The sequence below is a fragment of the Dendrobium catenatum genome, unplaced genomic scaffold (assembly GCF_001605985.2).
Source record: "Dendrobium catenatum unplaced genomic scaffold, ASM160598v2 fragScaff_scaffold_51, whole genome shotgun sequence".
NCBI classification, from domain to species: Eukaryota; Viridiplantae; Streptophyta; class Magnoliopsida; order Asparagales; family Orchidaceae; genus Dendrobium; species Dendrobium catenatum.
Window position 1 is genome coordinate 373,680 of NW_021318513.1, and position 15,850 is coordinate 389,529.

At 35.3% G+C, this 15,850-nt stretch overlaps 1 protein-coding gene across 1 annotated transcript in view; it reads right to left on the minus strand.

Annotated features, from left to right (window-relative positions):
* Positions 1 to 15,319, minus strand: part of LOC110106252 — a 50,617-nt gene extending 35,298 nt beyond the window's left edge. Inside the window, exons 1-9 of the mRNA XM_028694187.1 lie at positions 15,260 to 15,319; positions 15,045 to 15,105; positions 14,890 to 14,962; positions 14,664 to 14,786; positions 9,525 to 9,694; positions 8,847 to 8,996; positions 6,529 to 6,672; positions 1,284 to 1,344; positions 245 to 549 (exon numbers count right to left, since the gene is read on the minus strand). Of these exons, the coding sequence (XP_028550020.1) occupies positions 245 to 549; positions 1,284 to 1,344; positions 6,529 to 6,672; positions 8,847 to 8,996; positions 9,525 to 9,694; positions 14,664 to 14,786; positions 14,890 to 14,962; positions 15,045 to 15,101 (1,083 nt within the window). The 5' untranslated portion in view covers positions 15,102 to 15,105; positions 15,260 to 15,319. The remainder of the gene's footprint in view (positions 1 to 244; positions 550 to 1,283; positions 1,345 to 6,528; positions 6,673 to 8,846; positions 8,997 to 9,524; positions 9,695 to 14,663; positions 14,787 to 14,889; positions 14,963 to 15,044; positions 15,106 to 15,259) is intronic.
* Between the last annotated feature and the right edge of the window lie 531 nt (positions 15,320 to 15,850).

Genomic DNA, 15,850 nt, shown 5'->3' on the forward strand with positions numbered 1-15,850 from the left:
AACAGCAAAGAGGAAATTCTAAATTTGCAACGGCACTTAAATGTCATAATTGCTTGTAAGAACACATAATCTTTGGTCCAAGAAAACAAAAAATTGAGAAAGAGGATAAAATCACACATAAATAAGTCAAATGCAATGCCATATTGACCCAACACATAAGAAGACAAGTGTCATGGACAAAAGGCCAAAGCAATTTTGAGATTGGTGCATTATAAAAAGACATTAAAAGAACATAAAAGTAAACCTTTGCAGTAGAATGGTGCATTTGACCAATTGGAAATGTTTCCCATAATTTCTTCAGAAGTATAAGCATGCCATCAGGACCTCCCTCAGGCAGTGATGTTAACTGTACAGGCCTTGCATCAAACTTATTCATCTTATCAACAAAGAGGGCGACTGCCAGATTTATACACCGCAGTGTACATAATAAACAATCAAAAGATTGTGTATCAATTGCAGACATTGACCGGATCAGTGAACTGGATTCTTGGAAACAGCTGACTAATGCTGGCACAAGATCTTGAAACCTCTTGAAAGCCGAAGAAATTACTGACAAGTTTCGTGAAAAAGAAAAGGCAGTCATAAAAATTTACAGTGGGTAAGAGTCATTACAGAAAAAAAGGTAACAAATTTATTTTAAAAAGAATATAAGAATAATAAGATAGCAGATTATTGCTACCGTAGCCACAAGAGCCATAAGAAAATTACCGCACATACTAAGGCTTCATTTGGGACGGCTTTCTTCTTGTTCTTTAAAACAGCTTTTTAGTACAAAAATTTTTTAATTTAAAATTTTTGTACTGAAAAGATGTTTTAAAAAGCAGTACGGAAGCTGTCCCAAACGAAACCTAAGATGCCTGAGAACCTACTTGGCCAGAAAACAAACTAGGATGGCTTCCTTGCAGCTAGACAACCATTAACTTCCAAATTGGTGATTAAAATGTAGCTTTTCCTACCTTTCAGTAATGCTATGTTCATAGAGCATAAAACAGTAGATTTTAATGAAATCCACAAACTCCTTGGAAATAAGACTGTGTTGCCAGCACCTGAATTAATAGAAGCTCTTCTAAATTCATTATACACCAACTCTTCTCTTTACGTTGGCACTTGACTATACTACCAAATTTGATAAAAATAATTATCCAGCTAAAGATACATGTAAGCATTTCCTCCTCAAAATAGCTATAGAACATTCCAATGCATAATCCAAATCTCAAACTCAATTTCTACATGGTAAAGCACATTGTACAAGACAAGCTAAGTTTTAAGACATATCATTATACCAGCATCATCGCAGTTTGCTTCACTTGTGTAACTGTATAAACACCTTTTATCGTTGATGTTCTGCAAGCATTAAAAATCGGTATTTCAAGAAAATATTAAGTAAGCAAGTCCTTGAAGAGATTGAGACGAATACAAAAGCTTAAAATCAACAATTCCGCAAGAATCCAATCAAGAGCACTGGTTACTAACGTATTATAAAGGTCTCAACAAAAAAGCATCAGGCAATAAGACATAAATAACAGAATCCACCATAATAAGAGTAAGCACTACCTATTCTGAAATTACTGCTGACTTAACAAATAAAAGCAGTTGCTGACATATATTTCTAATTAGTACAGATATTAGCATATTGTACAGCTAAAAAAGCATCAGCAAATTCAAGAAAAGACAAAATATACCAAAATAATTTAAACAACGTTATCTTCTCTAACATAGCTCTTCTGCGAGCTCCCATCATTGGAGAATATGCATCTCAGAGTGCTTGAGGGATCCCTAAGCTTAAGGTAATTTTTATATCATGTTGTATAGGGTATTTATGTCATTAGCACATAAATTGAGGCAAAGGCACTTTTATTTTCATATGAATATTATTGTGGCTTTAATCTTGTCAAATCTATTACTCATGAGTGAAGGATCGAGCTAAGAAGACAAACAAGTTAGGCGCCTTCTCAACCATAACTACTCGCTTATAGAGGATCAAACAGAAGCAAATATATACATGTGCAAGGCTTTTAATTTCATCAATACTAGATTATAAATTTATAATACGCTTTGCATTAGATATTCCTAAGATTTTAGGAAGACAAACCAACTCCCTTGCACATTCACGTTAGTTTTAAAAAATAGCTGTCACGAGAGCCTTGTGAGCTGTTTACTTCCTTGCAAAGCAACAACATTTGTGCTAAGAGGGAATTCCATATTTTATCGACGATTGTGCCTTTTTTATACTTTTTTTCTTTTTAAGAATTTTCAAGAGTAATAATTTCCTAAAAAGAAAAAAAGGATCACATGCCTCAAAATGAAAGAGGGTTAAAAAATGCTCAAAATATTTTCAAAAAATTCCTAAATGTATTCTTGTAGTTTTCAATATGTTTGGAATTTTTCTAAATCATATTTTTTTCCTTTCCACGCTTTATTTTTATTCACATTTTTTACTATATAAGCATTCTTTGACCTTTTAGTTCAATAGAGCACTCGTGCATGTAATCGTTATTTTGTCACTTGGATAATTACTAAAATGTAGACCATGTCTTCTCTTTTCTCACATGTGCAAAAACAAGTCTTAGATTATTATTATTATACATTGTCTCGAACTCATACGTATAAGATCAAGTATTGAACAAATACTTCTTAAGAACCCAATCAACTCTACCTTAATACGTGGGGGGTCAAATCCAGAGCAATTAAGAGGAGTGTCAAAATGAGTTTTCAGGTCGAGTTCAAGTCCAACCCCAAATTGACTGGTGTTCAACTAATCCAACCCAAACCCTACCCTATTAGGCAAACGGGTCAGGAATTCAAACCCAGACCCGACCCGTAGCGTTTCCATGTTGACCCGACCTGATCCGCTAACACTGGTCCGAGCTGTGCATCAAGCGAGGCTGGATGCGAGGTGCACGAAGCGCGCAGGGGAGGAGCAAGGGGCAAGCTACGCGAGCGAGAGCAAGTGCTGAGTGCGAGCGCGGTTACGAGGTGGAAATGCGGGTGTGACCAACTGCGAACACGCATGCTCGGTTCGAGTGCGAGCGGTCGAGCGTGCTGAGTGCAGCGCGAGCGCAGTTGAGTGCGAGGTGCGAGTGTTGTGCGGGGTGCGAAATTGTGAAGAGAACGAGAGAACAACAAGTCGTCACCACCCAGGTTGCATTCAAGTCACCTTTGGGATTTCGAGTCAACCCGAACCCGACCTGATTTTAGAAACTGATTAGAATCTTGAACCCGAACCCGACCCATCTGGAAAACGGGTTGCTTAGAACTCAAATTTTTTTGAATTGGGTCTGGGTTGGGTTTCGAGTCAGGTCAAATATGTCAAGCCCTAATTATGAGATTATAAATCATGTCAGCTCTACTTCATGTATAGATGATCAAATCAAAAAATTGGGCCTAATAGTTTCAAAAATAGAGAAAGCCTACTAATTAGTACTCTAGTTATCGAAACGCAACCCATGACAACTACACTCACATGTGGAGGATCAAGCTTGGTGGAGCTCATATTTCTTAAATATTCATATCCAATTATTTATATTTTGTAGATTTCTGAGTACTTACACAATTTGATCAAGTTCGAAATAAGGATCGCATAGGTCAATGCCTTGAGCATTTTTAGCAATAATCATAGCTCCTCAAGTACATTGAAACTTTAGAAGCATCAAGAAAATTTTATACAATTTTCTTTGATTGTTCTTCTTCTTTGTACCCATATTGACATTTTCCTTTAACTGTAAGAATATTTTGCATTTTATTTTATTTTTGTTTTATTTTTTCTAAATAATTTTTTCAAGAATTTTCTTTTATTTTCTTTTTTAATATTTTGCATGCTTTAATTATTCAGAAAATATCAAGTGTCATTTCGAATTTCTCAATATAATTTAAGGCTTTGATGATAAGATCGTTCATAATCAACACAGAAAAGATGAGTTAGCTGTTAGCATGTCTTCCAAAGCGGATGCGTTCATATTCCTTTGCATAAAAAATAAAATGCAAGCTTTAAGATGATTTAGTTTGCACCCGGAGTTTCAATGGTGTTATCTGAACTCATTTTCAATTCAATATTCCATCTTTGTTTAATAAGTATTTCATTATGAAACATGCAAGTGTATGTTACAGCATTTGAAGAATCAAATCACATGATTTAAAATGCATGCTACTTGATGCATTGGTTTGCATGCTTCTCAATATGCAATTTAGCACGCTTTTTTATGTGTCCCATCACATGTTCTCCTTGAGTCTCTTCAAACAATATCATTATGTAAATTCGCATGTTTTTTAACGTGACACGTACATGCTTCCCAATGTATCACTTTAGCATGCTTCAAGATTCATTACTCGATTCATTTTTCTTTGAAGTTTACTTGTATTTACACCTTGTCAGAGATGAGCTTTCCCAAACTTCATGCAAATATAATGCTTATACTTTTCTTATGCTTACTCGTTTTACAAGGTCTTTTTGTTCTTTCGCTTGCAAACTTAAGTGCAAGGTCATATCTCATCGTTTTTTTACAGCATTCGTTTGCAAATGGATAACAAAAATATGCCATCCCACCGTGCCAATGAAGCCATTTTGGGTGCAGTGTACAAAGCACCGAAACCTAAAAGTTCATTCAGCACCAATAAAATTGTTCAAGGGAAAGTGCTTTTTTTTTTGCAAGATCATGGCCTAAAATCTACCTAAAAATGGGTTCCTCACTGCATCAAATGACGAAAGTTTTTTTATTGTTTTGTTCGCAAACATAAAACTGAGGTCGTAGCACATCACTTCTTTATCTTGATGAAGCATTCTTTTACAAATAGATAGTAAAAATATCTTCTATACCAATGATGGCATTTTAGTGAAATGCAAAAGCATCAAAGCTTAAATTTCATCGCAACACATCAATAAAGGTGTTTAGGGAAGTGTGCATTTTTATAGAGATCACGACGTAAAATATACCTAAAAAGTTGTTCCTCAATGCATCAAATTACATGAAGAATCGAACGTGCAGTGCTTAAAAGTGTCACCCTCATCTTTTTTGTGCATCGCCAAGAGATTTCAAGGGATGAGTGAGTGAAAAAGTGTGGGGAGAGAGGCAGACAAAGAGTAGCAAAGAAAAATATGGGAGGAGCTGCTTAAGTATTCAGTTAAGAACAAAATGTTGGAGTAGAGGATGGTCTTAAAGAAGCTTTAGTATAATATTTTCATTCTATTATCATCTATTTATCTTTTTTTCTAAGAGGCCGGATGACAAACATTATGGTGCCTACTTTTGCAAACAATGAAAGGCTCATAGGAACAGAGTGTTAGCGTACGAGCTTTAGGAGGTTCGAGGAGATCAGCATTTGGGTTTGGAAATAGGAGCGAGGTAGAGCACCTGATTGGAGAAATCATGGGGTCGGGCACACCAACTTCAGTATGGGAAGGAGTTTGGAGGCTTTCTTTTTAAAAGAAATTTATTTTTTGGCCCACATCCCTCATCAACATTGTAAAACATTGTTCTCGGCATTATATATATATATATATATATATATCATTTGTTTGATATATGTGTACTGCGAACTCCCCCATAAAGTTTCATTCCCTTCATGCATGCAAATTGTTTCCTCACGTAGCAAGACGGGCAATAAAGAAGAGTCTTTCTGGATAACTTCAACATCCCGGATAGATGAAGATAGTTCATTTTGTGAACATGTGACAGTTCGGTTTTCTTTTATGCAAATAGAATGCTTGCGTCAATAATTCATTAAATCGCATCCATCTTAGTCATCAATGTTGCATTTAATCATGTTGATTTGTACAATGAGTCAACAAATAAGTATCAACCATAGAATTTGATTCGAGATAAATGTCCTTAGCAATGATGCTATAAGACCTCAACTTGAAATTTTCTCTTAATAATACTTCATTATTTTATTGTGAAAGCTTATGACCCACATTCTAAAAGTTTAGTCAAAATTGAGCATAAATATTCTCTCTATGAAATTAATTATTCCCAAATAGATTTCTTGAGCATCTCAAGTAATCAAAGTTGAATGCTCATAACATTTTCCCTTTCGAAAAATGGCATTTTTTCATCAACTAGAGCTACACTCCTATTGAATTCCTATATCAAATCCCTGAGAACTAAATGAAATCAATGTTAGCTATGACTTTAATAGAGTATTTAAGGAACTTCAGCTATGGCATGAAATAAATTTTATTTAGTTCTTTACACAATTTTGGAGAAATCTTTGAAAAAAAAAATATTTTTAAATATATTTATCTTCCACTAAATCTATGAAGAGCTTATTTCTCTCTTGATGTTGTACAATCATATTCCCTGAAAGCTCTTTCAAAGCCCACAACCAAGCATCTTAAGAGTAAGGCTCTTGCGTAGAAAAATATTATATTCTACTCCCATTAGAGAGTACAAAAGAATCAATCAAAACTAACTCATAACAAGCCAACACAAAACTGAATTGAAATTTGATAAAGACAAAAATAAACAAAAAGAGCAACATAAGACATAGTCTACATGAGATCCTAATCAAGAAAGAGAAATACAAGACACATACCGGTTCATTAAGATCATCTTCCCCACTCTTGCTGACCAATAAGGAAAGGCAATGAACTAGTCCGCCGAGAGCATTCCTGAGGTTGCTCTTATCTTGTAGATAGATTTGATAATTTCTGAGAATATCAGTATAGTTGTCAAGAACCTATAAAAAGTAAAAGAAAACACATTAAAAGCAATGAGGCAACTGATAACACCCCAGCTAATTAACAGTCGAAGAAATCAGCAAAAATGTGTAGGTCAAGCATTTTATGATGACCAATGGTATCCTCTTTTCTTAAATTAACAAGAAAAAATGTCAAAATTTTATAAGATCGATTTTAGCATGGGAATAAACAGAACAATAAAGTACAATCAAGACTTTTCACTGTCAATTCTTAAGTTTAATAAATGCAAACTATGCAACCCACTAACCCAGACAAGAAAGTGAAAAAATAAAAAATAATATGTACATACATCATAGAATGTTAAATTCCCAACATGCGCATATAAAAACCTTCACTAACCTACAAACCTCTACAAATGGAGAACTAATCAGGATAGCTCTAGTAGCCCAATAGTCATAGTGTTGCTTTACTAACACCATACATAGCATACATTTGAATTGAGCTCAACCTCCCTATAAATGAATTGTCAAAGAGTTTTAGTATGCTGACACAAAATTGCTAGGATAACACAAATCAAGATGCTGAAGATATCTAAGAACCTAAGGAGTTAACTAGTTCTAACTGCAAAGCATGTGACAATAACCAGATGAACATAGCAAAAACTTAAAAAAATGTTAAATGAGTAATTTTCTTTGGGGACTGTTTCTATGTTCTTCAGTAGGATATTTTTGTAATTTTGCATTCGTTTTTTGTGGGCTTGGACTCTATTTATAGTAACACCTATTAATGTTTTCCCGCAGTTTTGACAAAATAAATCTCAAATTTTCCTATTTGGGGAGGATTCCCTCATCATGGATGGATGGAGAAGGAGTTTGTAGTGGAGTATGTGACTCCACCAAAATCAACTTCGGAACTAGGAAGGCACTCTCTGGGTGGTTGGTGGAAGGTGGAACAGAAGTTGCTTAGCCACTTCTAGGCAGCTGCAGCAAGTAGGCAGCCGAGAGATTCACTTCCAAGTGGCGGGAGCAAGGAAGAATGGCAAGAAGATCCTCTTTGAGTGTTCTTACAACTCATGAGCAGGGGAGGATATGTTGGCGAGCAGCTGGGAGCACGCAACCCAGCTTCTTGCAGCTCTCAGCTTGTGAAAAGCAGGCACAGAGGAGCTGGACAGCTAACTGCTTTCATGGTGCAGGAACCCCGGCTATTGTAAGCAATCTTTATCCATTGTTAGCCGGTTCATGGACTGCAGTTCTGGTACAGGCTGTGTTGTGGCATCTATAGCAGGCTTCCAAAATAGGGAAAAGAAAATTGTGGCTGTTCAAGGTGTTGGAATCCGTCCAACCGCAGGAATGTGCACAGGAAGGAACCAACTATAATGTGTGACAGGCACATGTAACAATAATGTCTACAGTCTTCGTGCTTGTTCAAGTGTGGGTGTTATATGTACATTATAATTTGCATTTGTGTGACTCTACATAAGCATGCCAGACAGAGTTAAAATCCTGTTCATATGAAATTACTAAGGGGCAGTTTGGTTTGTTGCAAAAAGGTGTAAAATATTCCAAATGTAGAGGTTTTGAAAATATTGGTGTTTGGTTTGAAGTAAAAGGAATACAGAGTAAAATTTTTGAAGTAAAAGGAATTTACCCTCTAGTTCAAATCCAGTATATTTAGAATTCCTCATATTTGGGTGATTTTCAAATACACCGGAAACTCATCGTCATTGCCACTGTCAACCGCCACCGCCCACCAATGGCCACAGACCAACGTCAACCACCGCCTGCCACCCGCCGGCCACCCCCCAACCACAACCTTTTTGCACTTTACATTACATTCATTTTACTTCAAACCAAATAAAAATAATAATCTCATGCATTCCTTTTACAATCATCCAAACAATTCCAAAGTATTCCTTTTACACTGCATGTATTCCTTTTTCAGGGAACCAAACAGCCCCAACTAAAATAAAGATCAACAATCAATTTGAAAAGCAATAGTTCAAAAAGATAAAAATCAAGAACTGCAAGAAACAAAAGCCATAGCATTCGTTATAGAATATAAAGTAATGTTGTTATCGACACTATAGTTTGATTAATCAAAGAATCAAGCCGACACATACTTCAGAAGTTAAATGAATTATAGAAGCTACAATTTTACTAATTTAAGTATCAAGCCAATCTAATATAAAAGCTAAAAGCACTGGCATACGAACCTGATCAGTATATATGGTAAAGGAAGAGGGATAATTAAGAACAATGAGTTCAAAAAATTTAAAAGCCATTAGGCGGATATCAACTGCAATATGTGTCATTGCATTGAATACATAAGCCATTAATAAAGATATTATGGGCCCGGGTACATCCTGAAAAAGAGAAAAAAACCAAGTAAATAGTTAGAATCATAGAAATAAAAAATTAGAGCAAAACTTTTATCTAGGCAGACAAATCATGTCAAAGTGCAGAATTGGGAAGACTAATGAATGTGCTAACAAGGTAAAAGAATAATGAATAGAAAAATAAATATTTTAGTATCTTCACAACATTATTATTCCAAACCTAAGTCAGAGAATTAAGGAAAATATGGTCCCATAGATATACCGAGATGGATGTACCACATCCTAGTCTTAGTGTACCGTAATAAAAATAAGTAATTCAGGTGGGTTGATAATTTTAGAAAAAGAAGCACAAAAGCCAAATGAAACAAGTTCCAACAATGCATAGGCATTTTTATGTAAAACCCCAATACACCAGTATGTCATTGCAACCGCTTAAACTATTTTGCTAACAAAAAATGAAGAAATTGCAAAACACCCAGATAGAAGAAAATAAATTTGAAGGATATAGCACAGAGGCAAAAGAGAATGAAGAAAGAAAGAATAAAGATCAACTACCTCTTTCAGGGAAGGAAAGATAACAGTCTTTAAGATTTGATATAATGTTTCCCGAACCACCTTGTCATTGTCACAAATGCGCTCCCGTAGCTTTTCTATCAAGGCAAGCTTGTGAAGTTTAAACTCTGATGGGTGTTTTGACACCAAATCTCTAATACCTGCTAATGCAGCTGCAGAAAGCACCAGAAAAAAGATAAAAAGACATATTAAAGCCCATCAAAACATAAAGTAAATAAAGATTGGCACAAAATGGAACTCAGAACTACATTTGTAACAAGTAGCGTGTTGTAATTATGAAACTTAACTGATCCGCATAAACAATACTGAGATTCAGCAAACATTAACAAACCATAAAAGGAATCAATAAAAATCAATCCCCAAATCTATGCCAAGTCTTCTTCTCCATCATTTTATGACTTCAATAGATTGCACTTGAGTTTGAAGAAAATATTGAAACACAAAAACAACAAACTATCAATCTTTGACACTCTTCTAAGGCTTTCCATCTTCGCCGTTAAAATATCAACTTACTCTTCCCACAAAACAGCACGAGTTCTTTAAGTGTTGAAGGCACTAATATCAACCCATGCACATCAAGCGAACAGCTTATTCTGATTTTTTTTTTATTCAACAAAAGTTTCATTTAGTGAAAATCATCATTATAATCATTAACCTATTTAAACTTTTCATTGTACTCTTTATGAATCCTCCTCCAATGTTTCATGTACAATGTCGATTGAAATTTTTAACCTAGTATGCACAAGTTTTTTTCCACTTCAAGCTATTTAAACTAAAGTTTATCATTTATTCTTCCTAGTCATTTCATATAAATTCCATCTCCCTACATCTTTAGTGCATCTACCTAAGTTCAATAGCTATTACACAAACCATCTTTCTAATGTAATAACTTCTCATTCAATCAGTAGTTTAACCAAACATCAATCTCAATATTATCATTCCTAGCACACAAAACATGATTTCCAACAACTTCTTCAATACTTATCCCTCAAATCCATGCAGCATCATAACCACCACTAGCCTTGTTCCAACTACTAGGTTTTATGAATATTATAGTCCATAAAGCATGAACGATCCAATTGTTATTGACAAATTTTACCTTTCAATTTTTATGATTTTATAGCACAATAAAAAGAAGTTTCACCATAAATTTAGTTTCAATACCAAAAATTACACTCTCATATAAATTCTGATGGAGGACAAATATGAAAATATGATTTAAATAAGGATTTTGCATGCTTGATGATTAAGATCAAGTTAGCTAAAGCTTGATGGTGATTTAGACAATGAAATAAAACACAAATAGCAGTAACAAAAGCTTAGGCCAAGTCACTTGCGAAAAATAAAAACCACATAACAATCAATTACTCCTGACATTGCATACGAAATAGCTTTCAACAAGAAATCCCTAATCTAACAATAAGATTAGGCATGTGAGGTTCTCTCACTCAACTCCCCTACATTTACTAGGCTTTAGCGAAGTGTTGCATGATTTTTGCATGATTCAATCAAAACCACAAGTAAGGATCAATGAAGAAGGAATAAGAGAAGAAAAGAGTTCACCCTTGTCGAGGTTAAACTCGAAAAAAAACTGTAAGAACGAAGTTCCGGAATCGGCATAGCTGTTTGACAGGCGTTCTTTGAGGAGACGGCACTTAGGAACCTTCCCGCAAGCTTGGACAGCAGTCGGTGGCTGCAGAAACCTGTGAATAGCAATCTTATAACTTGGAAAATCTGAACAGCAACAATATGAAGGCTTCAGGCAGCAGTCGGAGGGTTATGGCAGCAACATGGTTGATTTCCCTTTGCTGGAGTTGATGGGCAGCAAGAAGAAAATCTGGAACTTACTAGACAACGTGCAGATTGTGCCCAGAAATCTGGACAGCACTTAGGAATCCAACAGAGGAAGAAAACCAAGAGGTGGGAGGCATGGGGAAGATGGCTAGGGCTGAGGGGAGTTACGGGATTGATTGGGAATTAATTTTAGGGAAATTAATGGGATATGAGAGAGGTAGGGGGGGCGGCTAGATGATTGGAGCTTGATTGGATTCAAATTAGGGAAGGGTTTTAATGGGAAAGGGGAGAAAAAAAGGGGGAGGCTGGTCATTCATGAAGGTATTAATTGGGATTTGAATTCTTTCCAATCTAAGGTTATTAAATTTGGAAAGAGATTTAAAGGGAAATGTCTAATTAAATTCAAATTTGGGATAATAGGAAATTTTTCAAATTGAATCCATCTTAATTTAAGAAAGGATTCAAATTCAAATTTAATTTGGAGTTTGAAATCTTTCCAAATTTAAGAGGATCTAAATTAGGTAAGCTTCCAATCCTTTCCTTAGAGGAGCCTTGGGAGAGAAAAGGAATGTTGAAGGGAAAGGGGCCGGCGGCATGGGGGAAAAGGAGAGTTTATGGAAGCATTTAAAGCCTTCCTAATTTAAGGAATTAAATTTGGGAAGAAATATCTCATCCCAATTTAATTTAAAATTCAAATAGGAAGGGATTTGGAAATTTTCCTAAAATAGGATTTATATTTTAGGTAATAATTTCAAATTTAAATAGATTTGAATTTGTAATTATTTGAGTTTCCTAAAATATGTAGAGCTAATTTAGGAAAGGTGTAATGACAATTGATGAGGGAGGGGAAAGCAAAGGGGTGGCCGGCGGTTTGGAATAGGGTTTGGTTTAGGGTTTGTGGATTGAATGGTTTGGTGGTGGGAGACGTTGGCCGGCGGCAAGGTGGGGGTGGCTAGGGGAATCCGGCGGCTAGAAGGAAAAGAGATTGAAAGAAAAAAACAATAAAACAAACCACGAACCCGACCGTCTCTAAGATTGGTGGTGGTGGGTGATCTGTTTTCCCTCCCTATGGATCTCTCTGAAGCTCTCTCCTAGAACTTTCACAACTCAAAGAACACATGTGTAAGAATTTTCTTATAATTCATTCATTATCCCTCAAAGAAGAAGAGGGAGGCTTTAAATAGCCCATACAATGAGAAAATAAAAAGTACTACAATGCCCCTAGGGCTTACACGTACCTAAGCCCTTAAGGGCAAAAAAGGGAAAAGCATAATAAACTTCATAAAAATAATACAGCAATCATAAATATGAAAATCAAAAGTAGCGCGATGTAATCGTGGTCGTAGATCGACGACCACGCCTCTAATAAACTTTCCATGTCTTGATGTCCTCATCAAATTCCCACTGTTTCTTAATAAAAAAGTGTTATTCATACGTGCTAGTTTTTTATTGATGGCAACATCTTGTGAAATATTTGAAACTTGTTATGACAATATTTTGCTAAATAATGGAAATAATGTTAATTTTCACGCTTAGATCTTTATGGCTTCTATCCATCCTTTCCTTTGCCAACAATTATAACTATTTTGTACATTTGAAGATATTGTTCATCGAATGCACATATTACCATGCATCATAACCAAATTACTTGAGCTTGCCGACAATCATAACCAAATTATAACTAGTTTGTACATTTGAAGCCTTCCTTGCCCTGCTCCTTCGTCGAGAATATTCATTGGCTCACTAGTCTCCTATTCCAAAATTACTACCATGACGGAGAACACACAACGTAACCAAATTTGAAGATATCCTTGATGTTTGAGTCGCTACAGATACTTGATCAAGTGAAGATACAAGACATTCTTGATGAATGAGTCACAAAAGATACTTAATTGACTGAAGAGGCTGGTTAATAATAATATATGGATACACATAAAAGATTTAAATTGAACATTAGATGTTGAATAACTATAGCAGCCTTCACTTTTCTAAGTCCAATACTCCAATCTTTTTAACCTGAAGAGAATAGAGATGACTCAAGCTCTACACATTAAAGAAGAATACCATAATTGAGCTTCATGGTCAATGTAATGGTCAATATGTATGTTTGTGTGCTCACTGTAGCAAATTGGTCCCGATATCAATATGGTTATTTTTATCTTAATATCTTTAGATTTCACCTAGGCTAACTACATCCATATTATGGCACCCCTAGGAGGCACTTTGGATGATTCCAAAAATTTCATCATGGAGATGGTGGAAACTTTCCACACTATAAAGCAATAGTATTTATGTAAAATAAATGTGATTATAATAGATCTTTAAAGATTTTTCCACTCATACCTTCTGTAATCAATAAATCATAGTTATTTTGGTTCTTTTTTTTTCTCATGTGTTTTCTCCCTTCTCTTGTGCTGACTTTAGTCAAAAAATATATATTCATTTAAAGTTTAAGTACATTTGGAGGTCATATGTTCAGGCAATTTACCATTATTCTAAGACCTTGATGTGATATCAAATCTAGCAGTGAAAACTATATCTACAATAAAGTTATAATCTCTTAATATCTTTGTAAATATAATGATGATCTAGACTCTTCTCTTTAATTGACTTGTTAATATTTCTTTGTTTCGAAATACGCCAATGCATGATTGAAAGCATCATGACAAAGATTAGGGATAGCATATTAGTATCACCACATCAATATAATTGTTTAGAGGTCAAAATTTTCAATCTCACCATAGTTTTCTATAGTTGACATTTTTTGTTGTTGAATTTCATAACATGGAATAAAAGGTATTTGGCTTTGCTCTCTTGTGTGCATGGAATGTTGGCAAAACATTATGATTTGACAATCAATATGTTTAATCCTCGGCTGATCTCTCTTGATCTCACTCTCTTATAGGATTTGGTTAATCCAAGAGTTTGAACGATTACAAGACTACAGAATTGAAAAAAAAAATTAGGATTAGAGGTTTAGATAAATTCAATAGCCTTAAATTAAGTTTGGCTGAACTAAAGGACTGAAGGGGGATTTAATCACCTAAATCCATTAAAACAAGCCAAAACCAATAGTCTTAGTAAAGACTGAAGGAAGTGAAAGGCATTAAATGAAATCCTATTGCTTTGGAATTTGCAAACATAGATTTAATCTTTTCAAAGTTTTTTGCATTTCAAAACACAACCATAAAGAATACGATTATTTGTTAAAATAAAGCTTATAAGAAGCTAATCCTACTTGTTATCCACACGAAGGTAAAGTATGAAACACAGGAATTAAAAGAGTAAAGCAAATTTAAGGTTTCGACAATACTAGAACACAATTACCCCTCCGTATCTTAGCATTATGATGCGATGTCTGCTGAAGGAGCTCTCTCAAAGTCAAACCCTTATTGTTAACTGCCAAACCTGCTTTCTCAGTAGCCACGCTCTGCTCCGGAAGAATAATTGCTGCTCATGCACAAACAAACGAAATTAGTACAAAACTTTGCTTCTGGAAGATTATATAGTTTATCAACCAGCTAAAAGTCCAAAACTCAGGGACACTATCTACCTTTGGATTTGATGCTTGTATCCGTAGAGTTCTTAGGAGGAGGCAATCTCCTTCCAACTTTGCGTTTTATTTTCTAATATAAATCATGAGATTAGCGGTAAATAGCATTGAAAAGCGTGCAATATAGATAAATTGGGAGAAACAAAGAAACTAACTTTGAAGTCCAAACCCCGCTTAAGCTTCTTAGAGACACTTGGCTTTGCTTTTCCCATGATTCTGCTAAAGAGTGTACTTAGATTTCCATGCAATATAACTCAGGGGTTGTTTGGATGCAGGATTTAGGCAGGTTTTGAGCTAAATCCCGCCAAACGGCCAAAAACGCAAAATCAAATATCACGGTAAATGGGAGCCGCAGTTGACGAGAAAATACCCCTTTTCGTGGTAAATCCCGGATTTACCAAGTACTTTGGTTCGGCGGATTTACGGGATTTGGCTGAAGAAGCGCGCGAAAGGGAGAAAGCTAGCTTTACGGCGAGCGAGCTCCCGTCGTTGCTTCCGATCAAAATGTCGTAAGGGAACGTCGTCGAGGGAGCCGAAGAACAGACTCGCGCAAAACTCAACACTAATGCGAGGGAACGAAGCCGAACAGCAACGAACAAATAGAAGCAAAAAAAAACAAACCCTAGACCCTTATTTTTGGTTAACTAATTAATAATTTAATATAATTTAAAATATTAATAATTAAGTAAATCTTATTAAATAATACTTAAATAATTAATTAAATTATTAGTACAAAGGTGTTTTCCCCTTTTAGCTCTAAATCCTGATTTAATAAATCCTGAAGTTCGACGGGTTTACAAGATCTGCGGAGCTTAAGCGCTAGAGAAAATGAGGAAAATAACATGTTCTTCTATCTGCATTGGCAACCGGCCAAAGGTGAGCTCAAGCACGATTATGTAGATGTTGGTCGCACGAGACAGCAAAAGATAATACCTTGTAGGAATACAATTGAGTCTTACAA